Genomic DNA, 27,932 nt, shown 5'->3' on the forward strand with positions numbered 1-27,932 from the left:
AAATGTTCAGGGAAGGCCCTCTCTATGACTGATGGATTGAGAATGAATTATGACATGTATTTTTCCTCTAGGGAACTACTTGAGAAGTTCAATAGAAAGCACAGAGGAACATAAAATTGCTAGTGCATGCTATCATTTGCCTCTGTTCTTCTCAAGCTGACCAAAAACCATGTCTCATCAAAACATCAGTCTTGAATGATTATTCTTATCTGTCTTTCTTCTCAATATGGTTTGAATGCTTTCGCATCTCCAAGGGATTTGCTCATATCTCTGGCCAGGACATTTTGCAACCTAATTGGCTCATGTTTCTGGGATTGGTGGGTGAATGTAAAACACTAATGAATAATTTTCACCTAAATTATGAAGCTTTATTGGTTTCCTTTGTTTGAATAGATATCTAGAAATTATCCTTTCTCTTCTTTGTTTTTTGTTTTAATGAATTACTGAAATAGTTTGCTGAGGATTTTTATCTGGCCTGTTTCGCATTTTGTAGTCACATACACACACCTCATCCCAATCCTAGAGATCCTGCTCAAGATAGCTGAGGGGAGGGAGGCCTGTTTCCTTTTTGGGAGGGAGTAGCCCCCCCCCCCATGACCTGATTGCAGCTGGTACTTCCCACTGCCTTTAACAGCAGGAAAGCAGCGATCCCAGCTGCTTTGGGGTTTCTGGGGGATTTGATTATTGTCCTTGTGCTGCTAATGACATTGCCAGAACCACAGTCTTTTCTCTGATCAGCTGGTCTGTGGGGAGAAGTATGGGGCACATAGATAGCAGCTGCAGGCCATGGGGTGTACACCCATGTTTTAGTGCCTCGGTATATTCTGTGAATATAAGCATGTTAAGTACATTTGTGGAAAGAGTGTCTAAAGCACCGTGATACCGCTTACACTTCTGTTCTGACCTGTTACACCCTTATGGGTGAACTTTGGGTTGTTTCATTAAAAACAGCAACTCCACATTGAACTTGGGTGTGACATGTTGTCATAAATTTATTTATTTATTTGTTTAATATCCCACCTTTCCACCAAAAATGGTGCTCAAGGTGGATAACAATAAAATAGAACAGGGCTAACAATAATAAATTAGAGATTAAAAGAAAGACCTTAATTAAAGCATATCAGAAAAACAGTTCCATTGCAACACAATTAAAAATACAACAATAAGGGTACAATCCCTTGATCCCAGGAGAGTGTCCCAGAGATGATAGGATTTTTTTTTTCTGATTTCCCCTCTCAGAACCACAGACACTGCTATGACTTCAGGAGGGGGACTCCAAAACCTGATGCCTCTCCCTCACAGCTGCTATGAAAAGAACCATGGTGCCTCCTTTCTGAGGTCGCAAAAACATCCTCAGAAGAACTTGTAGAGGTCAAAAAGGGGGCATTCTGGTAGGCAGGAAGGGGAAAGAAGAGGTCAGGATGCAAACAAAAAATCCTATGGTCTCTCCACTCCCAGCTCCTCCCCTGGTAGTGCACCTCTTCTAAGTGGGCTTAGAGGCCCATCTAGAGGTAAAAGAGAGGAAAGGAGGCTGGAGAGGTAACAATTGCCTCCATCACTCCTCCCACCAAGCAAGACACGGAATACTCAGAAGCCTCTGAGTTTGGAGACTTCTTTCTAATGGGAAATAGGCAGTGCCCAACCAATTAACCATTTCAACAACAAGCAAGACTACAAGTTGAAGACCTGCCTGAATAAAAACACCTTTGCCTGCTAGCAGAAGGACACCAAACAGGAGCCAACCTAGTCTTGGAGTGGCTACCTAAAAGGCCCGCTCTCACATCCCCACCAGACATGCCTCTGATGGCAGTGGGAGCAAAACAGATTAGGTTTCCCAAGCTAAAAACTGAAGGACTGTGTGCTAGGTTTTTTGTGCTAATATGGCTATCTGCTTGTGTTGCACATATGGTCCTCATATATATGGAAGATGCTGCTGCTACTTACGTTGATTTAATAAGATGTACAAAGGCTAAGGAAGAGCTCCAGTTATTATTCTTGGCCCATCTACTTACATCTGTCTCTGTGTTTATCTGTGGTGCACAGTATGTCTGAATTTTTATACATTTGTATCAAGCAGGGGCACCTAATCTAAAACTGTATGAATTACCTAATAAAATCCTCCTTTTTGGGATTATTGCATCAAATTTTAATTTCCTCACTCGAGTAACAGCATGTCATCCAGCCCGACAGTGAAGAGCAGACAGAAGGAAAAGAACTGGATAAACTGCAGAAAATTACTGCAAGCAGATTCCTATCAGCCCTTTGACTGGAATTAAGGAGTGCGAAATAGGATTTCTTGCCTCCAGAATCTGCTGCAGCTGCTTCTCAAGCCATCCTTCTCTTCCCCCTCTCCCAGCTCCTCCTCCTATGATACAGAGCTCCAGTTTGCCTTTCAAGTCCTTAATCCTATCATAGAACAAAAAGAAGGAAAGAAAGAGCTGCTATTATTTCATTTTTATGGAACCGGAATATTGTGGCATAACACAACAGCACTTTTCATGTACCCTTGTAGACCTTTTCCCTAACCCTTACGTATTACTTGGCAAACCATGGAAGAGAGAATGCAAGGTATTGCGTGCTCTTTCTTTATTAAGATGCTGGACGTTTTTCACGAGCTCCATACGACTCCTCTTATAACTACATAAGCCCATGCATGCATACGCACTCAGTGTCTATTCAAAACAGAACGAGGCTTCAGCTAGACCTACGGATCTAGCACGATGGAGGGGTGAGGTTCTCGCGATATTGTTATCGCGAGATCTCCCTCTCTGTTTACACGCGGCGTGCGACAACCTCGGAGGAACAGGATGTCGCACCCGCCATTTTGTTTTTTTAAAAAAAACCAGAAGGCGCGCACAGGGACGATCCCCGGACGATCCCCACTATATCACCCTGTCTAGCTATGGCCTGAGACTTGGAGATAGGCTAGAGACATTCCACTGTTTTCAAAAGTGTTGGAATACAGTATAATAGAGCCATCACTGCACATACTGACACAGATACTCCTTTCATCATTTTACTCCTCTGATAAAATAGATTTGGTAGGTTTTTCAAGCACCAGTTTGACCACAAACAATAATGGAGCAGGAAAAATGGAGGATGTTCACACAACACACTAAGCCATAAGGTTCAGATGACACGCTAAGCCACGGTGGTTAAGCACTTTGAGCTAAACATTATGGCTTAGCGTGTCATGTGAACTATGACTCAGGCCCTTTCTACACCTAAGGGTTATCTCAGGAAAATTGAGGGATCATCCCTGCCTGCTCCCGGGATCCTCTGTGTGGCTTTTGGATGCACAGGAATGATCCCGGGATGATGCCCTTAGAGTGTCATGAGAACCATTCCTAGCCATTGTTTAAACACACTCACTAACCATTTGCTGCAAAAGGGTTAGTGACCTAACCATGGCTTAGCATGTTCTCTGAACAGGGACAGTAGGTTCCAGAAAACAGACGCACATATTCTGTGTACCTGAAAGGGGGGCAATCCCTGGCGTATCATGCCGGCGCTGCCCTGTTATTTGTATCATCCTTACTGAAAACAGCTCAGTTCTGCTCTGTAGTAGAACAGTGAGGACAATTGTGGGGCAGCAGCAATCCCTTTAGGAAGGCACTGGTTCCATTTAAAACTAAGTGGTGCTGCTTTAGAAAAAAACAGTAAATAGTTGTTTTCTTGTAAACCTATGGACGCTCAAAAAAATAAAATAAAATAAAGATTCGATAATTCCCTGCACTGCCAAGGAAGAAGCAATTCATATAGAGAGATTCGTCAACTTAACAGTCTTCCAGAATTTAAGAAAGCCATAAAGACTGATCCCTTCCGGCAGGCCTACCCAGTGGAATTTTAAGATGCCTTTTTAATGGTGTGCTGCTTTTAATGATGCACTGATTTTAAATGTTTGAATTAGTTGTATGTATTTTATGGTGTTTTTATTTGTGTTGTACCCCACCTCGATCCAGAGGGAGAGGCGGGTAACAAATTATTATTATTATTATTATTATTATTATTATTATTATTATTATTATTATTATTATTATTTTATATATCATCCCTCACTGTTGTGTCCTCAGGTGGGTGATACATTTTTATTTTGACATGACAACTACTCCTATAACAGGTAATACACTTATCCCTATACATGTTTCTCCAGTTTCTCTTTAAACACACACACACGCAAGAAAGAGTTGATTCATCCTATCTTTGGCCCAGAGGTTCATTGTCTCTCAGTTAATTCCTCCTTATAATATTATAGTCTACCTGTGAATGCTTTATTAGAAGCTCAACTTTTTATTAAAAAGGATCTGTGTACATCCTCCCCTTTCCCCAAAAAGGATAATGGTAAAACTTTCTTTGTTTCTTTCTTTCTTTTGTTCGTTCGTTCGTTCGTTCTTTCTTTCTTTTCAAAGCAGGTGTTATTATTTTAGCAGAAGAGTTGGTAGGTGTTTCTCCCTCCCTCCCTTTTGTTTGTGTATTATGAGGAAAGATATTTTTTTCTGTGTTCCCGTATTCATCACAATTTCCATGTCAAACATTGCTGGGCCCAATCTACATAGGGATTTACTGTAGTGCTACTGCATCTTGCACGTGGGTGCATATGACGTTACTTCCACTCCGCAGCAACTGTGTGTTTTCATGCCGTAAAAGCCACATTTTAGCAAGGACATTTTGTGATGGATTTAACGCAGTTTCTGTGTGGTTCTGTTTGAGTGTATCCATATCACTGGATCAAATTCACATTTGTGGACGTGGCTAGGGATGTGTCTGTGTCCCAACGCTGCAGTCTTTTGATGTTGTGTCAGCATAAGCGGGCTGTCTTCCCCCCCCCCCCCCCCGCCCATCTCAGGGCTCCACATCTATGAAGGATTTATATCCATTCCTTCTCAACTTTGCAAAATGGCAGCTGCAGATTCAGGAAGCAAAGGCCATGGTGTTTCTTGGAAATAGTTAGTAATCCTCAGTCTCCTTGATGTATGGGATGGGACACCTTAGGTTCCTATGAACTTATTTCACAGGAAACGATAAACTGTGGGCACAAGCAAAGCCCAGTTGAGAACTGAACGAATCTCTGTGGCTAGAATACTGTTGGGTGGAAAATCACAACTTCTGATTCAGAAGTAATATCCTCTAAAGAATAACTATATTCCTCTGGTTACTCTTTCGTTCCAAAAGAAAAACTGAAGGCAGACATGAACAGGAGGAACCATGTGGTGATATGGGATTGCTTCATATATTATGATGAAGCAATGAAAGAGGGTGGCTGAGTTGTCTACACATCCTGTTTCCACATTTTTCAGGCATCATGTGAAGGGAAAAGGTGAGCATTTGCCTCACTGGGGGATACATGCTGTACTCTTATTGGGAGCATGCTCTCTCCTCACAGGTCCTTTCCATAAAACTTGTGTAAAGCAATCAGAAACAGAGGGAAGCAAAAGCACTCAATTACCAGAGGCTATGCTCTGAGTGACCCCATAAAATGAGGGGAAGTGGATGACCACTAAGGAGAGGGCCTTTTCAATGGTGGCACCGCAGTCATGGAACAGGCTTATCTGGCATCAACTTTTATGATATTTTCAGTGCCAAATGATGACCTTTTTATTCATCCAGACCTGTAAATAATCAGGCATGTTTTAGCCTGGACCACTCTGTTTAAAATTCCTTGTTTTAAAACGTGTTTTGATTTTTGGTTTTTTATGCTGATTTTTAACATTGCATTTGTCTGTGAGCCACACAGAGAATTTCTGTTGTGGTGGTTCTATAAATACAGTAATAAATAAATAGTAAACTGCAAGAATAAGAGCAAATAAGGATAGTGCAAATCAAAGCTTTGTTTGCACTGTTAAAACAAAGGTTTTGTATTTCCTCCCCAAACCACAGGCTGCATAGAGTCTTTTACTGAGACACATGCAAACTCCATGGAGGTCAGGCCCATTAGGGAATCAGCAAAACCTGATTGAAGTTCTCCAAATTCCGTTTTAAACCTCATTCTCACTTGAGTTTGAATCAGATTGTGAGCTTTATTTATTTTTTCTTCCTGCATGAAAATTAGGGGTGTGAACGGACCCCCCGCTCCGCTTCACTTGCAGATCCACCATTTTCCGGATCGGGCCGCCCCGCCCCCGCTCCGCCCACTTCCGCTCCGCTCCGTTTCCCCCCCCCATAGGCTTGCATTGAAAGCTAAAAAATTATACAACTTTTTTTCTGTTCAAGTTAGAAACCTCACGTTTGGCACCATGACACTTCATGGGGGTATACACACGCACGCCAAGTTTCAAAGCAATCCCATCATCCCCTGATTTTTGGGGAATTTTTGAAAACCGGGCACCCCATTCACACCCCTTTCCATAGCTCCATCAATTTGCACGTTAGAAACCTCAAACACGCCACCATGAAAGCTTATCCAGGGATACATACGCACGCCGAGACTCAAGGCAGTCCCATCATCCCCTGATTTTTGGGGAATTTATGAAAATTCAACACCCCTTTCCATAGCTCCGTCAATTTTGCACGTTAAAAAAAAACCTCAAACTCACCACCATGACAGCTTATCCAGGGATACATACGCACGCCGAGACTCAAGGCAATCCCATCATCCCCTGTTTTTTGGCGGGGCTTAAACCTGCAAAATTTGGAACTTCCAAAACTCCAAGTGAGCGCAGGAAGGACTTCTCCCCTGAGTCAAAGCCACACACACACAACATCCCTGCGAGGTGGGCAGGGGAGGAGGGAGGGAAGGCAGGCAGGCATGCAGCTGGCATTTCTGGGGGCATAAGGAAGTGAGCCAAGGATAAGCTAGTAATGCATATAAAATGGAATAAATCAATAAATAAACAAAGGAGGGGTGGAATTAAAAGCAGCAGTGTTGCTGAATAAACAGCAAGAAGATTTTTTTAAAAAAGGCTATATCTGTCTTTTACCAGCAATAGGGGGACGTGCCCGGGGGAGGGGGAAGCAGCTGCCAGTTCAACTCAAGACAGCCACCAACAGCTCTGAGATTAAGAAGTAAACGCTCACTTCATCGCTCTACCACTAAGAAGTAAACGCTCACTTCGACTCATAATAGGCATTGCTCCACCGTTTTACTCTCTTTGGAAGGCTCTAATGGCCTTCCAGTGCAGGAGAGAGTGGGGGCACGTCCACGATGAGATGCCCTAGGGGAGCTCATCCCCTTGCACCACATCTTTTCAGTTGTTCCCCAAAGTTAGGGTGGGTAGCAATGCTGTGTTTCTATCTCTTATTCTTGGCTTAGTATATGATTTCAGGTTGTGTTTGTGCATTTGGTGGGGCTACTGTTTTAAAAAACACTGGGAAAAGCCCGTTCAGATGAAGAAAGAGAAGTTTCCCAGAATCCCAAGTTACCCGTTTTGCCTATGCCCTCCTCTAACTTTGGGATCATGTGATCATGACCGGGAGCTGACTCTGCCCCTCAGCCCTTTGAAAAAGGTATTTTTCCCGCCGATTTTTTAAAAACTTCTAGCACGCGACCCGCACGACACAGAAAGTTGAGAGTAGTCTCAAAATGACCCCCATCCACGACTCTCTGTGCACAAGGATTTTCAGAACAATAGCTTAAAAACCAACCCAGTTATGCCCGAGTCTTTCCCTCAATGCAATCCTATGGGCGAAAAGCCGAAAACGCCGTTTGAGCCGCGCGGTTGACCCGATTTTCAAAAAAATATAGCACGTGACCTGCACGACGCAGAGAGGTGAGAGTGGTCTCAAAATGACCCCCATCCACGACTCTCTGAGCACAAGAATTTCCAGAACGATAGCTTCAAAAAGAACGTAGTTATCCGCAATTATTTGCCGCAATGCAATCCTATGGCAAAATGTTTTCAAGATGGCGACTGGAGCGCTCCGCCTGAACTAGGAGCTCTGAAAAATGGTCGCTTCTCTTCGCCTTGCTTCTAGGGGTCCGCGGTCCGCTCCTACTCCGCCTCTGGGTAAGGCGGAGCAGGCCAATCCGCTACTGCTTCTACGCTCCTAATCGGAGCGGATCACACCCCTAATGAAAATCCATCTGTATTTTCATGAGTGTTTTCCAAATGTATGCATCAGTTGTGTGCATCTTTGAAATGTACACATTCTTCTCCCACTGGATAAAGTGTATTTGTGCATATTTCCCCCCAAAAGTATTCATTTTTTCATGTGTATTTTCAAAAGTACGCATTCTTTGAACACATTTATTTGGATCTCTGAATTACATTGTAAGATCAGAAATGTAGACTTCAACCACAGATTGGCCCTGTTCAGAAAACACCTTAAACCACGACTAAGCCACAAACCTTATTCACCATGGTTAAAGCTGTGGTTTAAGGTGTCTTCCGAACGGGGCCATTGTGTCCAAGTCCATGTTCGGTCCAGATGCTGCGAACTGGGTAAATTCTGATAAAAAAAGTGAATTGAAATGTATTTCTCTTACATTCCTATAATGTATGGTGCAGATTTCTTACAGGATGAACTTTGCAAATGACTAAAATTCCTGGACTGCATTTAATAAGCTCAGTGGAAGAATAATTCTTGGCTTTGTTCTCTCTGTAGTGAAAAACTATGGATGTCTAAGGACAGGACAGTATGGCTAGTATCATACTTTTCTGTTATGAGCATAAAGAGGGAGTCTATATCTTTTTGCAAGGAACTTTATTTTGAAATAAAGTTAAAAATATAGGCAGCAAAAGGGAGAGAAACCTGTAGCAATATAACAAGATCACTAATCAGGAGGAAAGATTACACTCCTTAGTATATCATGGGTAAATGTGTGAGACAATTAGAGTAAAACAGCCTGAGGAGAATCTCACTAACTACAGAGAAAGTAAGGATGTGTAAGTTATGTAGCAGAATCACAGAAAAAAATAAATGCACCTGTCATTTTCAAAAGGCAGCATGAACTGAAATTGTAAAGGGGAGAAAAGAATGAGGTCTAGCCTAGAAGGACACAGTTTGCAGGAAAGTAGTATAAATGAGAAGGAATGTAATGGAAGCCAATCCATATACTCTGCCAAATTCCAAGTTCTAGCCAAATAAGGGTGCAATCCTGTGCATGTTTAGACAGAAAAAAGTCCTACAACTCCCATCATTCCCCAACCAGCTATGCTATTTTAGCCGGGGAATGCTGGGAGTTGTAGGACTTATTTCTTCTAAACATGCATAGGATTGTGTCCTAAATCACCTGATGACTTGATATCTATACACTATATGCTGTTGACCTTGGATTCAACAGGAAGGTCATTCAGAGAGGAAAACCCTTTATCCATTACAATGGTATCGACAATACTAAGCTATTTCTGATTGTGATTATAACACATGGAACCCACAAAAGGTTTGGCTTGTTAGGGTAAAGCTGTCGCATAAATATTTACTGACCAATTGCTATTCCTGCACCATCTCTAACCCCTCCCTGCTCCACAGCTGCCTTCCTTTTGTAATGTACCGCACGGTTTGTGACGCTTATCATTCTAAGCTGGTCCCACTTTTTTGACAAGTGACGAGCAAATTGTCAGATAGGCCATGCTTTACCCAGTGCCTGTGGAATGTAGGAGCACTTTAGTATACAAATGAAATACCAGGACTTCATATCGCTCCCATGGGAATGATCAAACTAAAGTGCAGGCAACACTAAATCTTGTATGTAAAATTCTTCTGCTTATATAATCTCTCTCAAATTGTTTGTAGCCCAGCGTTTAGACTGGGCAGCCTGTGTGGAAATTATGCTGTCCTACTCATATTCATTTCATAGCTCACTACTCCTTCGAAAAGTCTGGGGAAAATAACAAAAACAGGTTTTTTTTGTCACATCTTTTCAGAGGGCTCAGTGAATATTAGAGTTATCACAGAGTTTTCCCTAAAATGAAACTTTAAGGCAAATATGGAGATTTCTACTTGGGTTCTCTTGAGGAAAGCAAAGAGTTTGGACAAGGTTAGTCAAATTTCTGGGACAGTGGAGGGAGGCTATATCCCTAGTATCCATATCCATATCCCTAGTAGGTTTCATGCCATGGAGTAATAAAAAAATGACATAGTTTTCAGGAGGTGCAATTATATGAATCACTTGAGGAGTTGCCTTCCACTGAAATCATTTATCATTGGTCCATCTACCCCTGTGCTCCCTATGTAAACTGGTAGCGGATATCCAAGATTTTAGGCAGAGGCCTCCCAGAATTTCTAGGTGCTTGAACTGGAGATGGCAGGGATTGAATATCAGGCATTATACATCTAATGGATGCACTGTGCTGTTGAGCTATGTTAAATTTTGAATAAACTAACCTGCCAGACTAAGGAGGGATGCTAAATGTGGTGACCTGTAGCCTCTTTAGCTGTATTTACTGGCTTGGAAAATGTAATCACTGCTGGTGATTTAGAAACTCTCCTTTCTGTTAGTAGCCACTGGTTGTAGCCACTGTATTTTATTCAAAGGTCAGTTACTAAGGAATTATAGTTAATGTCTCCAGATTAATGTGAATACATCTGCAAAGTGTCTTTGAAATGCCTGGAATAGAAGAATCTATGGTCTCAAAGCATTTTCAGCATTTAATATTTTTTGCATTCATACCATTGAGGGAGTCCAATATGAACTGTAAGTTTCAATTAGGAAATCAAAAAAACCTCTGAACTTAAGAGACATTCCTTTCTTTCTTGGTACCAGTACCTAGAGGAAGGCAGACAAGTGCACACACATACAGGGGTATAAGAAGATTAGAGAAGGATTCCTGTATATGAGCACTATATTGTTATATAGTGCCCTTGCCCTAGTATGGAAAGCTTCATTATTCCTGAGTTGGCAGTAAGCAAACAAATATGCTTAGACACTCCATCAATGCTAGCGAACTACCAGACAATTCAATCATAGTAAGGGACTGATTTTAGCTGGGGATTTAGGGCAAGCTAGATATGATAGAGCAGTGTGTGCATTTTATTTACATGTCTTCCCCATTCATATATAAAGCACGGGTGTATGCATTTTTTAAAAAAATGAAATCGAGCTCGTGGATGAGATGACCTAAATCCTGTCTCTCTACTTGCTGTGCACGATCGCTTCAAGGAATTTTCTCTCTAGTCGAGCTCACTTCCTGTATCAGAGGTGAGCTAGGAAAAAACTGCTTGCAGCTGCAAAACACAGGTAAAGCAAGGGAATAGAGATAGCTTCATTTCTTTTACCCACTCACTCCATTTCATATAAAAAATAGAGCCCATCTCACCCCTTGTTTTATATGTCAACAGAACAGATGTATGAACAGAGCAGACATATGGCTGCCTCATTACATTTAGTTTGACCCTTCAGTTTATAAAACCATAATAGAAAAATCATCCGGAATGGCTAGTTGCTGCTAGTCTAGAACCCTGGCCTTCCAGTTTGCATTAGATTTATTAATGAGGATGCATGTTTAAAGAATAAACAAAAGTATTCACACGGGAAAGGTATCATCTTTTTAACATATTTATTCCATCTTGTGCATGCATGGGGGTATACTTGTGCAAATTAAAGACTGTACACACAGATGCACATGCACATAACTACAGAGATAGAGAGAGGTTTTTTTTTGAGTAAGATGTATATCCATTTTTTATACAACTGAAGTTCTTGCAGATTTCTATTATTAAATTTACACAGTGCAAATTTGTTTAAACTATGTTAAAGTGGACCAGTTCCCTTAGTGTTGCAAGGGATGCTCCCAATTTTTTGAATTCCATAGTCTTTTCTAAGACTGGCATTCAGTGAAGCTGAAACTTGGTTGATGGGATGAAAATCCATTGAAACAGCCAATATTCTGAAATTTGGAGAAAGAGATAATTGTCCTTTTAAAAATTAAGAATTCTGTCTTCCTTCTATTCTTTCCTGTACATGAGAAATAATTGAGCTAAGTTATGTTTTCCTAGAATGTCTAGTAAAAGAATTTAGATATACATATCCTTTTCTATAGGGCCAGCATCAAGGGTAGGCATGCCTGAGCATCTGCCAAGGATCCACACCCCAGGGGCTCACTGACAAAAGCCCCCTGGAGTTCCTGGTCCTCTTCACCATTGCAAACTGCTTGTTCACTTGCCTCTTAGGCCTTAGCTAGACCTACCGGATAATCCTGAATGGAGGAGGGGTAATCTCACGTTGTGAATAATGCGAGATCTCGCCCCTGTTTACATGTAAGGCGCAACGACCTCAAGAAGAGAGGTGTCGCGCTCGCCCTTTTTTATTTTTAAAGGGCCAGCAGCTCAAGAGCGACATAAAGTAAGTTTTTTTTTTAATGATTTCCCCAATCCCCACCCCCACCCTAGCCCCAATGGGCGCAGCACTCCTGAGGAGCACTTCACCCCATGTGCAGCTCCTGGCTCCACGGCAACGGGCCACACCTTCCGTGGTCCCGGGACCACGGAAAAAGCGGGCCCAAAGTGTAGGGCTGTATCCCGGGACCCTGATCCCAGGATCCCCTGTGTGTCATCTGGACGCACAGCAATGATCCCGGGGTTCGCCCTGGGATAAAGGCTGGTCTAGCCAACGCCTTACTCTGCCCTGAACAACAGGTGTGGTGAGAAATAGTTCACTAGCTCTCTGCCTAGAAAGCAAGCAAGTGGTAGCAATGCTGAGAGACAGGAAGGGGAGCAATACCAGCTAGAGACAATGGCAAAGAAAAGATAGGCTCCACGAGGAAAGGGGACCATTGAGGGTAGCTTGTTCAAGGACCCTAAAAAGCCTGGAGGTAGCATTGGTTTGAAGATTTCTCTCCTGCTCTCTCTCTCTCCCCTTTACTGCATTTAGGCTTTGGGATTCTCTCTCCTCTCTCTCTCTCCTCTCTCTCTCGCTCTCTCTCTCTCTGCTTAGGTTGCTGGGTCATTTGACTGCGACTGCTATATTGTGACTGCTTTCCCCCACACCCCACACCCCTGTATTCCAAATCGCTTTCCCCCCCATAACTTGGGGTGGAGATCTGTTTGGGGGTCAGCTTGTGGATGTTATTTCAGAGCCGCTGTCTGTAATCTTTGAGAATTCCTGGACAACAGTGTGTGTGTGTGTGCTCGCGCGCGCACACATGCACTTGCATATGTGTCTGGAAGACTGAAGACAGGTAGATGTTATCTCCATCTGCCATGACAGCAATACAACATACAGGCTCTCTGAGGGAGGGGCCCATTGAAGGTGCTTTGCCCTCAAGGTCCCTCAAAGATCTGGAGCCTGCTCTGATTCTTTATTAGAAGCGTCTATTTTTATATGACACACCTAATTATGAATGCATAGCTACAAGATTAAAAGAAAACCAAACAGTCAGATGGTTGCCTAAAAGAAGTTATATAGAAAAGTCAGGCTAATAAGATATTTGGATAAATGATATAAGTGAAGTGACTGACCTTCGGCCTCCAGCTGATGAATTACAGCGTTGGTTTGCCTCTGCCAAGGCAGATGTGTGCTCTTGCTGTTTCATTAGACTACAAATGCCACTGTTGACACTTTTTCTGAGGGCAAAATGGATGTCTATTTTCCCTGGGTCTCAATAAACAAGGAAAGCACAATAGTCTAAAGTCATAAATGTGTTCACACTACATTAATTATTATTATGTGTGTAAATATGGTGATTTGTCGAGTAACCATGATCCCAGGAGGAAATTCATAGCCTTCACCTCTTTCAGCATAAAAGCTAAGGGGAAAAGAAGACTCCAATGCTGAACTGGGGATATGGAGGGAATCTCTAGCACACACATTTCCTTGTAGGTAGTGCTTTGTCCACAACTGTGAAGTGAATAGAGAACTCCCGTTACACACCCAGAGCTGTCTTTGATGCAAATGAGGCGTAGCCTTCTTGCATAGATCAGGGTGTGTTTGAGCTCTACAGAGGCTTACATTATGTGTGTTGCTCAGCTACTTAAAACTATTTCTGCATTGGTTTAGAAACTGCTATCTTACTCATCCAGTGAATTGGCAATATTCATTATTGATCCCTGTATGAAGCTTTATTCTGATCCTAGTGACATGAATGAAGAACATAGCTAGTGGTGTGGAATGAATGCCACAACATACCTGACATAGAGGTTCTGGGTTGGAATCATAATTCTTTCTCTCAACACATTCTCTGTTCATTTTAATCAGTACCCTGCTCCTTCAGAGTGGCTGTTTCAAATTAAGAAACTGCACTTGCAGTTATATTTTTTGTTATCCAAGGAGCATGGCTTTTCAGTGGAGACAGGAGGTGGTGGGAACAAAAAAATGGCTTTGGAAACCTTTGTTACCTAGTTTACAAGGATTCCTCATTCAAAGAATGATGGACAAACAATTTAATTTTAATTTTGGGCAGAAGATGAGTAACTCCATGTTTCACACTGACAAAAGTAGAAACTGATTTTTTCACAAGGTATGCAAATACTCATTACTGAGTTGCTACTGACTGGTAGAATGGAACTGCATAGTAAAATAAAACAATGTACTGTTTTTCCAGGAAAATGGTTTGTGTGTGTGGGGGGGAGTTGCTTATACATTTTAAAGCTGTACCTGCTTCCCATCACCTCCGTTTGAGATTTTTTTGAGTCAACTCCCAGGGGAAACTGACCGAAGTCAAAAGCAGAGCGCCAGCACTAATAGCCAGGTGTACCTTGGTGACCTAACTTCAGCTTCAGCTCACTGGCTTCATGATAAATGACAAAGAAAATGGTATTGGTGTTCTCTTCAGAATTCCCCCTGAACGTCCATCCACTTTTAGAAAACCACCATCTGATCCCTCTTGTGCCTATCCACAAGAACATAGGTCAAGTCCTGCTGGTGTCATCTTGAGGGTTAGAGGTCAAGATAGAGAGTTGCTTGTATAAGTGTGTAAGAGTGCAAGTCTTGAATAGTAAACAGATATCCAAAGGCTGTATTGAGAAAGTTTGTTCTGGGAATTCAACAATTGTAGCCCTTGAACTCTTCACAAATAGCCTATTAAATAAATTAAACCATTTCAAAATGTGGATGACTGTCCTCCTTCCTCTTTAGAGCTGCAAAGCTGGCCAGTGGATCTATTCATAGAGATTCTGAATATTTTGTATGTGTAAGAACAAGCATTATGAATTACGAAATGTAATGTAAGGGAATTAGGTATTGAAAGCATGATAAATGATATGAAAGTGATGTACTGGAAACAGCAGATGATGGAACACTGAAATCCTCCCTTTTCCTTCCTTTGTGGTCCCCAGGGTACAACTGTGCGCATGATAACTGCAATTGATCAGGACAAAGGACGTCCCAGAGGTATTGGCTACACAATTGTGTCAGGTGAGTCATAAAGAGTCCCTATGGAGCAAGCATGATTGATGTCAGCCTGGACTGAAGTGAGAAGAACTGACCTGGTGACAGGCTTTCAGGCACACTGTCCAAGGTATAAAGTACATTCTACCTTCACAGTAGAATGTGAAGGGTATCCTCCCTGTTTACAATGTTTATTGATAAATTATATCATTTTTATTGTATTATGATCCTCCTTCTGTTCTGCAGTCCAGGATTCCTTTCTGTAATGCTCTCGGAGTTTCTTTATTCAATAATAATTATAATAATAATAGTAATATTGATGATGATAAAAAATGAGAAAACCTGACCAGATATCAAATCATACAAAAACTAAAATTATTTGAGGAGCTCACAACTTGGAACTAAGTTGCTGATTTGGAAATAAAAGATTAAGTTTACAAATATTAATGAATGGATGTGGGTTACTAATAAAATAAGGCCATTATGCCAGTTTTCCACACACTCTCTTTATTCTTAACAATGTCAGTAAATTCACCATGTGGCATCAGTAATACTGTCTGAATTAGGTTTTGACAGATACAATGTTAGAACAGGGATCCATTTGTAAATAACTGAAACATTTTATATGTGCTTGAACTGACCTTCAGGGATCAAGGTGTAATGATTTGGCATGTTTCTGCTATCAATATCTAGATTTGTTAAGCCTGAATATTTTACCCCTAATGGTTTGGGGCATTTATGGGTGGTAGTGGTTGCAACTTACTTTTTACTGAACTATAATGTCCCACACTGATAAATAAGTTATACAAGCTGTGAAACTCAAGATGTCTGCATTAAAACTGGACATTTTTGGAAAACACACATACACACAAGAATTTAATAGAATTGTAGTGTTGTCTGAAGAAGTAAGGTGGGATATAAATTTTAAAATGAATAAAGTTAAAACAAGACTTGCAAGCTGTCCCAAATATATGTAGTCTACAAAATGTCAGTTTTGAGTTCTGTGCATTTGCAAATTCAGATCTGAATTCCTAATCTCAGTTTGTTTCATGTTTTGATAAGGCTCTCAAGCATGTCACCTGTTTACAAGAAACTGTATCTGAGACCAAAGTACTATCACACTTGTAGACAATCAGACAAACTTCAGATTGCATTCAGTATCAGCAGATGTTGATTACTGAGTTGTGATCAAAGCTCATTCCTAGAAATGACTGACATTGATGTGTCAATATTTGTCTTTCGGTTAAAAGAGTACTAAAGGTGGATAAGGAGATTGCAGAGGAGCTAAATAACTTTTTTGCATGTTTCACTGTGGAAGACGTAGGGCAGTTGCCTGTGCCTGAACCGATATTTTCAGGTAGCCTTATACATTATCTATTTATACATTTTCTATATTCTGAAATGGTTATAACAACGGCTCCATTTATCAATACTGACTTTGGTGTGTCCAGTGTAATAGTCCAGATTCCGTCACCCATTATCTAATAGTGCTCTTGATGAAATAGCCTGAACTAACTCCTGGGGGGCTTGTGTGTACACAGAGTAAGAGCCAGTCTCACACTTAGAATAAACATGATTGCATTTGCTCGCATACATCAATAACTTAATCATAGCCCCTGGGTCTATCACATTGGGGAGGCTACCTATCATCAGAGAAAATCATGCAGAATACATCAAAGCCACAAGTGATTAAGCAGTTTTGCATTTTCTTTTTGGTTTGTGTCTGCAAGCTCAAACTACAATTTAAAAATCTGCTTGAAACAGATACTAATGCAAGTGCTTTCAATAATGTCGCATCCCTATAGAAAGAGGGACATTTAAAATGGCATTCTTAGCCATGTGCAGTTTGAGCACCTGATTTTGGCAACATGTGCTGAGCTTAGTTATTGTGATGTACATCATTTTGACTGTCCGCTGGGAGGGGGTGGTGGGCTGTCATTTTGCTGTCTTGTTTTATGCAGCCAAAAAAGAGGTGCTACCTCTTGAATAAATTTTTACATTCCTTCTTCCTCCAGCAGGCTATAGGTTGTTTGGTATCCCAGAGTCCAGTGGGCATTCAGAGACCGCTATGCTCTCCTGAGTATTCCATGATAGATTGTACAAAATGTCCTCGGTTATTGTCAGTATGGACACACTTGGACTTCTAATTCATAGAGGGGAATCCCTTTTCAAAAGCCAGATTACACAACATAGGAACAAACCCTGACTTGGGTTTCAGAACCCCATTCATAGGGCAGTTATGACAGGTGAAAAGTTACAGTTACCTGTCCTGCAGTGCTGCAAAACTAGCTAACAAATATGTAACTAATACAACATGAACATGGAAGGAAGGGAACTTGAACTGTTTCTAGATGTGTGGGTGCAGTATGCTGTAGTATGAGGTGGCAGGTTTCCATGCCACTGTTCCAGAGGATTGATACATAAGAGAAATGGAAGGGGCTAAGAGCTTCTCTACACACAGGAAAAATTCTGCAGCCTTACTGGGGTTTTCATCCTCTGCAGCCTTCTCACGATGATGACATGGTTCTTTACATGCAACCACATGATTTTGAATTGAAAACTTCCCTTCTTGGAAAGGCTCCATTGAGTTTAATGAAACATTACCATCTAGTGGTGGAATTATAGTGTAACGCCGAGTTTGCACACTGGGGAGATCCTGCAATATCCCAGCAATAACTTTAATTACTGCATTACCTCTGATATTTAAGGCAGGATTTCTAGGAGATAGCGCAGGAGACATCTAGGACATTGATGATGTTGTGTAATGGACTAACAAAATTCAATAAGTGGCCAATCAGTGGTAGCAATGATGAGAGAGGGGATCAGGACCAATAGCAGCTGGCGATGATAGTGGAGAGAAGACTTCATGTGGGAGAGGACCCATTGAGGGTATCTTGGCCAAGGACCCTAAAAAGCCTGGAGCTGGCACTGGTTTGAAAGTTTAGAACATAAGAAGTGCCCTGCTGGATCAGACCAAGGGTCCATCTAGTCCATCACTCTGTTCACACAGTGGCCAACCAGCCATCGGCCAGGGACCAAGCAAGACATGGTGCAACAGCACCCTCCCACGCAGCAACTGGTGCACACAGGCTTACTGCCTCGAATACTGGAGATCGCACACAACCATCAGGCCAAGTAGCCATTGATAGCCTTCGCCTCCAGGAATTGATCCAACCCCCTTTTAAAGCCATCCAAATTGGTGGCCATCACTACATCTTGTGGTAGTGAGTTCCATAATTTAACTATGCACAGTGTGAAGAAGAGCTTCCTCTTATTTGTGTTGGATCTCCCACCAATCAGCTTCATGGGATGACCCCGGGTTCTAGTATTTTGAGAGAGGTAGAAAAATGTCTCCCTTTCCACATTCTCCATACCATGCATAATTTTGTACACCTTTCTCCCTCCCTCCTGTTCTCTCTCCATTTTCACATTTAGGCTTTTGGTTTCTCGCCCCCCACCCCTCTGCTTAGGCTGCTGAGTCACTTGACTAAGACTTCTATATTTTGGCTGCTTTTTTTACAACTTGGGATAGAGGTCTGGCTGGTGGGTCAGCTTGTGGATGTTATTTTAGAGCCACTGTCTGTAATCATTGAGAATTCATGGAGAACAGGTTTGGTGCTGGAAAGCTGAAGACAAGCAAATGCTAGCACCATTTTTGAAAGGGGAAAGAAGGTGGTTCCAGGAAACTACAATACATTGATTAGTAGGAGCCAACAAAGGATTTTCAGGAATAAGTCATGCTAGACCAACCTTAATTGCCTTTTTTTTTTTACAGAATTACTTGTTTAGTGGATCATGGATATAGTGGACCTGTTCACATGTGTACGGGGGGAGGGAGGGGAGAGATAAGGAAACCACTACAAGGTCATACGACTGGGACCCATGTAAATGATGGTTCATTTACCCATCCCCACTCTGTGGATAGCTTTGTGTCCTCTCTCTGCTATCGCCAGTTATCCCAGCAGCTGGCATGGTGGAGAAAGACACATCCCAGCCGCTCCAGCAGCTGCTATGCAATGGCAACCATAAAGAAAGTCTGCACCACCTAGACCATCACTGGAAGTGGCGGACCTTCTAGTCTGCCATCTCTATGGTTGTGTAGATTTCCCCTGGATTGGCCACCACAAACTACAGAGAGTCTACCATACGAAACACCCCTGAGGCCTGTTACTCCCATTGTAGAGGGTAGGTAATGAGGATGGGTACTTCATCCATCGTGGGAGGAACACCCCCACATGACATACTAACCCATTTCTGAGTGATCCACAGTGGGTTAGCATGACATCTGAACAGGCCCAGTGACTGGGCTCGCACAACACATACTCGGTGGGTTACTTTTATCGAAAAAACCACCTTGAGAACCCTGGTTTGTTGTTGGGTTGTTCAGGGTGGTTAACAAGCCACACTGCATGGTTAACAAGCCACACTGAAAAATGCCTGGGTTCAGACAACATACTAACCCACGGTTCAACAAACAATCCACGGTTCAACCCACACTGAACTGTTAAGTCTGGGTTAGCATGTTGTGTGAACAGACCCGCTATGCCTTGATTTCTGCAAAGTGTTTGACCATTTTTCAATGATATCCCTGTTGACAAGATAGTAAAATCTGGACTGGAGGATATTATTGTTAGGTGGATGAACAACAGGTTGAGTGCTTAGTGAGGGCTCGTTCATGACTCTGCATGCTTCTGGAGGAAGGTTCCTAGTGGAGTGCTTGCAGTGCTCTCTCCTGGGCTCTGTGCTGCTCAACGTTTTTATAAGGGGTTGCTTATCAAATCTGCAGGTAATACAAACCTAGGAGGGGTAGCCAACACCATAGAAGACAATCAAGATTCAAAGGGATCTTGACAGGCTGGAAAAATTCAACAGAGATGAATGTAAAGGCTTGCATTTAGGTACAAATAAACCACACACACACACAAAAATCAAAGGTATAAATATAGGATGAGGAAAACACGGCAGCAGTATTTTTAAATCATCATGTCCAAATATCAAAAGGAAGTTTGGAGCATGGGGAACTAAAGGGAAGAACAAGGGAAGGCAAAAATTACCAACATAAATGCCAAATAAAAATAAATTCTAATCATCCCTCACCATTGGCTGTGCTGGCCAAGACTGATGAGAAGTCAAAACATCTGGAAGGCCATAACTTCATCACCCTGGTATCAGTAATTGCAGCATGTGTGTGTTCTAAGTGGTAATTATTTAGTTAATGAAAACTCCCAGTAACCCATGTACCAAAGGCATGTTTCACTCCTGTTGCCATTGTCAATCCAGTAATATATAATTAGTTTGTCATTATCCTCTATTATTACAGTAAAGGTCAGTGAGTAAGTTTTCTGCTTGGGCTGGAAAATTTGCAAAATGTTCATTTATGCTGTCTAACATATGGAAGCTAGCTGGTGAATTTGATTAGGAATTAACTAAACAAGACTGAAAGTGAATGTTTTAGCCTCTTTTCCATTGTTGGAACTAAATTTAGGATTAAAAAGCAAATGGAATGTTCAATGAAAAGTAAAGATGATGATGATGATGATGGAATCGTTCATTTTAATTAATTGTGTATTTATTGTCACAATATGGGGGAAGTGAAGAAGAAATACTTTAGGACCACACAGTCCTTTTTTGAGATACAAATTTTGGATCAGATGTGGTTTATATTGTTGCTTCAGAACTTACTGCAGAAACTGTTATATATACAGCCCTTCTACAAATACAAGGTTTTCACCTGACAGAAGAACAATAAAACTGGAAGATGAAGCATAACAACTTTAAGAAAAGACTAAGGTCGAGCTCAAGTGATTCACTTACAAAGATATCTAGTGTGCAATCACATTGCCTTATCAACTCACATATATTTTCCTTTCTTGGGTTGACATGGCTGAAGGTCCCCTTTTCTAGAAAAAGACTCTTGGGTTGGTTAAGGAGTAGAATTGCCACTGAAATTTCACCTAAAGAGAAGTCAAAGTGAATTCTAGGGCCCCTACTCAGCTGAAACATGTGGGGAATTTTAAGTGACGCTAAAGGATAAACAATAAAGGTGGTTCAATTTCTCAGCAGGGTTTCTGCACATTCACAGATGGTCACTGAATTTCACCTAAACTATCATTTTGTCGAAAAACAGTAAAAACAAATTAAAACAATTAAAACTATGTGCAGGCTTGGTGAATTTAGCCATCAAAGGCTTTGTTAAAAAGCCATGTCTTAACTTGGCGCTGAAATGAAACCAGTGCCAGCCGGGCCTCCAGGGGGAGGGCATTCCACAGTCGGGGTGCCACAACAGAGAAAGCCCTCTCCCATGTCCCACCTTAGAGTATGTCTTGCATTGGTGGGAGGCAGAAGAGGGCTCCTCCAACAGATCTCAAGTTCTGAACAGTGCTTGAGTGCTAGGACCGCAAGGATCAAAGGGATCTAGGGGAGAAGGTGGTCTCTCAGGTAAACCAGGCGCAGTATCCAATGGCGGTGGTGTGCTAGTGAGAATGACTGCTAGTGCAACATGAAGCTAGTGCTTGCTACAACAACCAGAAACCATCGTTTCCAAAACAGAACAAATCAACAGAGCTGGCAGAAGGGAGCTACACTGACCTATCCTGCTCTGGGGGCTGTCTAAACACTCGAAAGCCCCAGGGTGGGTGTGCGGTGGTGTAGCGTCAATCATACGATGCAGTAACGATCACACACACACCTCAGGGCTTTCCGCCACAGCTGCAGAGAAAAAAGTCAGGGACTTACCCCTACTTTCTTCGAGGTGAGGATGTGCAAGTCAACATCAAGGCAGCCCCTAAGCCTTGCTCCAGAGTCACAGTGGAGGTGTAGCTGGGCAGATGGCCATCCCGGATTGGGCGCTGTCTGTCTGGATAGAGGACAGGGTATGTAACCAGCACTGAAAACCTTGCACTTTCCCTGCAGTGTCAAGATTAGCCACTGGCGCCCAGCAGCAGTGAAAACGTGGGGTTTTGGATCGTTGTGTTGGCAACCTGCTACCGTAAAGACATCCCCTGGGAAATGCTAGATTGAGCTAATTTCTGGAGTTTCTTGTTGCACTAGTGCAACTTGATGAGTGCTGGCATAATGCCAGCATCAGATGCTGTCCCAAGTTGTTTAGGGCTGAATATGCTAGAAACAACTTAATTCTTAAATCATACCCAGTAGCAAATAGGCAGCCAGTGCAGTTCCTTCAGCACAGGTGTAGAATGTTGCTGATAGGTTGCCTGGCTTGGCAACCCAGCTAAAGCATTCTGCACCAGCTGTAGCTTCCAGAACAGTTTTACTTAGCAGGCTGCATCACTGAATAATTCCAAAGGTTTGAGGATCTCTTGTTAGTTTTCCTGAACCCCTTCTGGCAAAGGAGAGGCAATGAGCAAAAGGCCTCCTTTCACATTGCTGCATAGGAAATAATCCCTCATTTTGTGTTCAAAACAAGCTGGGTTGGAAGGTTGGAGATGCTCACCCATTGAGGTCAGGGCTTTGTTTGAAGGACAGGTAATTAATCCACTAAAGTAATCCACAGCTCCTTTTTTGGCAGATTTATGGAAATAGCCTCTGTCCTGGGGACTCTACCTCATCATCTTTCATTTCACAGGCAAAGCTAGTGACTTGTTATATAACATGACCTGTTCTAGATAAGATTTTTCATTTAAGGGAGCTCTCCAGGCTAAGAGAGATTGATGCCCTGGCAGCTTCCAAGGTGCAACAAGTGATGGAAAGACATCAGAAATAGGGTTGGGCAGTCAGGCTATTATTAATAACCATAAAGGGAGGAGTTTAAATTTAGATGGCCATTGCCATGCCAGTGAAGTGTGAGAACCATAAAACATGAGGTGTGTGTTATAAGAGTTATCTCTGTCTACTAACTTGTAATGGAACTGACAGCCAGGGGTTAGGCATTTTAAAAATGGAGAAGTTGTAGTTTCCAACCAGATTTCAAAGGCAGCCCCAGGTATAAAGTATTGCAGTAAGAACCCTGTATGTTCTAGAACAGTGGTCTTCAACTGGTGGGTCATGACCCAAAAGTGGATTGTGAGATCAGTTCAAATGGGTTGCAGCAACACTGTTGTCTCCATGATGGGCATGGGAAAAAATGTGAAAGTGGGTCCCATGTTGCAGGTTGGGAATCCAAGGTGGGTCTCCGGTTTGGACCAGTTGAAGACCACTGTTCTAGAACAGGGGTGGATAAAAAATAGATCTCCAGATGTTTTGGACTTCAATTCCCAGAAGCCCCTGCAAGCATGGCCAATGGTCAGGAATGGTGGGAACTGAAGTCCAAAACATATTTCTGCCCACCCCTTTTCTAGAACATGGATAATTGTAGCAAAATAATCTCTTTCGAGAAAGGGAAAGAGCAGTTGCACAAACCAAAGTGGACTGAAGATATTTTGTTCAATAGATGCTACCTGTGAATCTATAGCAAACCTAGATCTTGAAGCACCCCAAGCAGTGAGCCTGGTCTTTTAGGGAGAGTGCAGCACTATCAGGGAGGGAGGAATTAAGGGTAGGCAGGTGTGCTAGAGTTCTGGGCTTGGGAGGTCACCAGGCTCGGGGTGCCTTTCTAGTCAATTATCCACTCAACAGCTGTGGGGGGAAATCATAAACAGTTCATCTTCGGTTGTAACATTCGCAACACTGACTTACATGGCTGACATTGTATTAATATTCTTTTATCATGATTAGTTCAGGAAAATGTTCAACATCAGTGTCCATTCAACAGTGTAAGTGAATGTGATCAGTTCTATGCGTATACATAATATTGTCTTATTATTATAATAGTATTGTCTGGCTTCGCCTTCCCCCGTCCAGATATTTTGGACTACAACTCCTAACATTCCTGATTATTGGCCATGCTGGATACCTTTTACCAGCTTACACCAACTAGAGAAGATGGAAGTTGTTTCAGTTATCCCTCCTCTAGTGCAGGGATGAGCAAAAGGTAGATCTGAATTTACTAGTAGATCTCTGACCAATTTGCAATAGATCAGCATGGATTTCTGAGTCCCATTTATGCAACAAAATATATTCTCCTACTTGCCCTAATTTATACTACTAAACGAAGAAAATGTGTGGTAATCTAGGGGGGATTTTTCTGTGGAAAGACTCTGAATTCTGTTCAATTCTGTTGCTCAGAACAATTTCCTGGTTATACGTCTTTTCCAGCCAGATTCTGATTGGCAGATAAAAAACAAAGTACATCCCCAATGTTTGAAGACTTGCCCATCTTTGCTCTAGTGATATTGAAGCTGAATTACTGTAATGTGGTCCACACAGGGCTACATTTAAAGACAGTTTGGGATCTTCAATTGGTACAAAATATGGCCAATAGATGCTGGTAGATGCTAAGCAGTTAGATCATGTGACACCTATATTATATCAGTTGTAATGGTTGCCAGTGTTGCTTTATTGTGTGTGTGTGTTTTTTGTTGTGTTCTGAAAATTGCCCAGTGGCTCTTTTTTGGGGGCAGAGATATTCTAACTAAGTTGCAGGCCCAAATTTCCTTTGGCCTAATAGAACATTTGAAATGCTTTGAGCCCTGAGCCTGTGTGTTTCTGGGCTCAATTTAAAATACTGGTGTTGCTGGCCATTAGATCCCTAAACAGTTGGTGCTCTGGTTACTTGAAGGATCACCTTTATCCATACCAACCTGCCCATACTCTGAGATAATCATTGGAGGCCCTGCTTATATGCTTGCCTGTCAAAGCAATTAGCCTTGTAGGGATAGGGGATAGGACTTTATTGGCAGTGGTGGGCTGCTTGTGGAACTCTGTTCCAATTGATGTCCTTCATCATTACTGGTTTTCAAGTGGGCCCTAAAGACTCACCTGTTTACCTAAGAGAGAGTAACATTAAGACAAATCTTGCTGGATACTACCAAAGTTCCTCTAGTTTAGCACCCTGTTTCCCACAGTGGCCAACCAGATAACTCGGGGAAACCCATGTGTGTAGCATGAGTACAAAAGTTCACCACCAGCACTCATACTGGGTTACTGCCTCTGAACTTGAGGTTGCATCATGGGCTTATAACTCCTGATAGATGCTGACTTTGTCTAATCCCCTTTAAAAGCCGTCTAAGCCAAAGACAATAAATTCCACTGATTACGTATGTGTTTACTTACAAAAAGTAGCATTTTCCTTTGTCTGCCCTTAATCTACTGCCAATCAATAAAGGTACAGACATACCCAATCCATGAGTTATTCTTAGCCCAGGAATGGGGAATGTGTGTCCTTCCAGATGTTGTTGGCCTGCAACTCCCATCATCCCTCACCATTGGTCATGCTGGCTAGAGCTGATGGGAGTTGCAGTCCAGCAACATCTGAAGTACCACATGTTCCCACCCATGTCCTAGCCCAATAAACCAGACCACAGGTGGGAATAATATTTATGAAAACCCACAAATAGAAAACTAGCATAGCAAGGAGCAAACTATGTTACAGCCCTTCTCCCTAATGTGCGATGATGATGATGATGACGACGACGATGATTTAACTGGCAGGGAGTTCCTTAAAACAAACATTTAAAATGGCATCTTGAACCTGCATTCTGTACTGGTTGAATCCACTCTACTTTCCCAAATCTTTAATTTCTACCACTGCATTCTGCTACATGTGTAGAGCAATCCTGAGATGGAACTAAAAAATGAGAAGTTTGCTGCTGCTACAACCTTAAGCTTCTCAGATATTGCTATAGTGCAGGAAATTAGCAGTGTGTGCTATTATTTTGGCATGTTACTTTGGCTCAGTGTCAGTCTGGGAACAGTCTTCGCAAATATGGCTTTTATAATGGCTGCCTTCATTTCAAAAAGCTACACCAACAAATGGCCTTCAGTAATTAAAACAGTAAGTCAATATCGGTTTTGGAATCAGCTGGAAAGAATATGCGAGGATGGTGGGGAGGGAGTTAGCAACTGGCCTCACAAGGAGTTGAGGGGCTGACAGCTGCTTCTGGAATCTTGCTCTGGTGTGTGTGTGTGTGTGTGTGTGTGTGTGTGTGTGTGTGTGTGTGTGACTAGTTTTAGTGGGAGGGGATCCACACAACATCCATTTGCTGAAGCTTGAGAATGCGGCTTTAATCCAGATAACAGAATAATTGGGATAAGAGAAGTCACGTAGAACACAGCCTCACAACAGGGAGTGAATAATGGTTTTTAATGTAATAGCAACTATTGGAGGTTCCATTGGTCCAACAGAATGAGAAGAAGTGCAGTGACAGTATTGGGTACTAGATTATATGCAGTGTCTTCCGGCTGGGGCCATGCGAGTTCTTTTGGCTGATGGCAGGGTTCCTTCTACTGGTGCCCCCCCTGCTTGGCCACTCCAGACCCCACAGCCACTTTCCCCCAGCTTGTTAGTCAGGAAAGCATCAGGATTAAAGTTAATACGTGGGAAAACAACAGGGACATTCAGGAAGGACAGGTTGCCCTTGGTATCTCCTATGTTAATGGCCAGGTGTATGTAAATGACTTCCCGCTGAAGAGTGGAATTGCACGGATAAAGTGTCAGACTTTAATATTGGGAAGTGGAAGCTCAGACACCATATTGGATCAGAAGCGATTCGGCATCGTCAGTGTTCGCATTATGGTCCATGAGTGGCCAATGGCATCCAGTTCCAACTTGCAGTTGATTGTTGTTCACGAGGAGGTGACAGAAATTGATGGAAAGCAGGTTCAGCAAGATGGTGACTAAAATAGATACATTGGTAAAGGATTTAAGAGTCCTTCGGCACACAAATTACACTGTTCCGCTGAAGGAAAGCATGCTGTATTCCAGCCCCAGGGACAATGATACCTTGTTCACACTTCCAAACATCACGAGAAAAGTGGATGTTGAGAGTCCACTACAAACAACCAGTCAGTCCCTTTTCAGACAAGTAGAAACTACAGTAGATGAAGACAATGCCTGGCAGTGTCTTCCACCGTATATAAGCAAAATTGACAATGGGGAGTGAAATTTGCCTTGGGTTCAGCTAACCATGTAATGATAACACTATACATATGTGCGGCTGCTACTATCATGTGGCTTGGTGTCCATGCTGCAACATTAACTTCCATGCCTGCTCTAGGGTAGAAGGTGTTGGAGCTACTATGAGAACCTGTGAGGCTACGAACGTTCACCACTGCAGAGAATGAAATAAATTTCATAGCCCACAAACTAATGGAAACTAAGTGTGCAGAAGTTGCAGTGAAATTGAAATCAATGAAACATCAGCAAATTTAATAAGCCCAATAGATTTAAATGTAACTTAAATGCACTTATCTTTCTCTGAATTGAACTCATGGTTATTAGCTCTTACGTCTTTTTTAATTATTATATATCCATAGGATTTGAATCAACCTGTTGCTGTAATCTCTGTGTGCGTGGGTTTCCTCTTAGTGTTAAAGATATATCAAATGCATGTTGACGTGTCATGGAAAGTGTCGGCATTGCCACGGGGTCTTGTATTTTTTAGCTAAGAAGTAATTAGAAGTAGTCTGGAAATCTTTGGGCCTGTTCAGCCTCTGCAATGTCAGAATCTGTGTGAGTTGATCTCTGTCAGTGTTCTCAGAGCAGGGATGAGAAAATGACCCTACTCCCTGCAGCCACCTGCTAGCCTTGTCTATGAGAACTTGATAGAGAAAGGCTGGGGGGTTGCAGAAGGATCACCGAGACTGAAGTGTCATCTTGGTGGACTGAGCAGTGACACCCTGTTTGGTCAGGGGCATTGCTGGAAGGCCAAGAGCCCCTGTCTGTTAAGTGGTC

General features: G+C 42.2%; 1 protein-coding gene and 1 pseudogene across 1 annotated transcript in view; both read left to right on the forward strand.

The window, feature by feature from the left end:
* The window catches only part of LOC134403180 (cadherin-23-like), a gene marked incomplete at its 3' end in the record, with an annotated part of 380,609 nt that overhangs the window by 173,088 nt on the left and 179,589 nt on the right, over window positions 1-27,932 (forward strand). Inside the window, exon 9 of the mRNA XM_063133286.1 lies at window positions 15,151-15,229. Within this exon, the coding sequence (XP_062989356.1) occupies window positions 15,151-15,229 (79 nt within the window). The remainder of the gene's footprint in view (window positions 1-15,150; window positions 15,230-27,932) is intronic.
* On the forward strand, window positions 25,965-27,141 carry LOC134402318 (glycoprotein integral membrane protein 1-like; annotated as a pseudogene).

Source organism: Elgaria multicarinata, chromosome 8 (genome assembly GCF_023053635.1).
Source record: "Elgaria multicarinata webbii isolate HBS135686 ecotype San Diego chromosome 8, rElgMul1.1.pri, whole genome shotgun sequence".
Classification (NCBI taxonomy): Eukaryota; Metazoa; Chordata; class Lepidosauria; order Squamata; family Anguidae; genus Elgaria; species Elgaria multicarinata.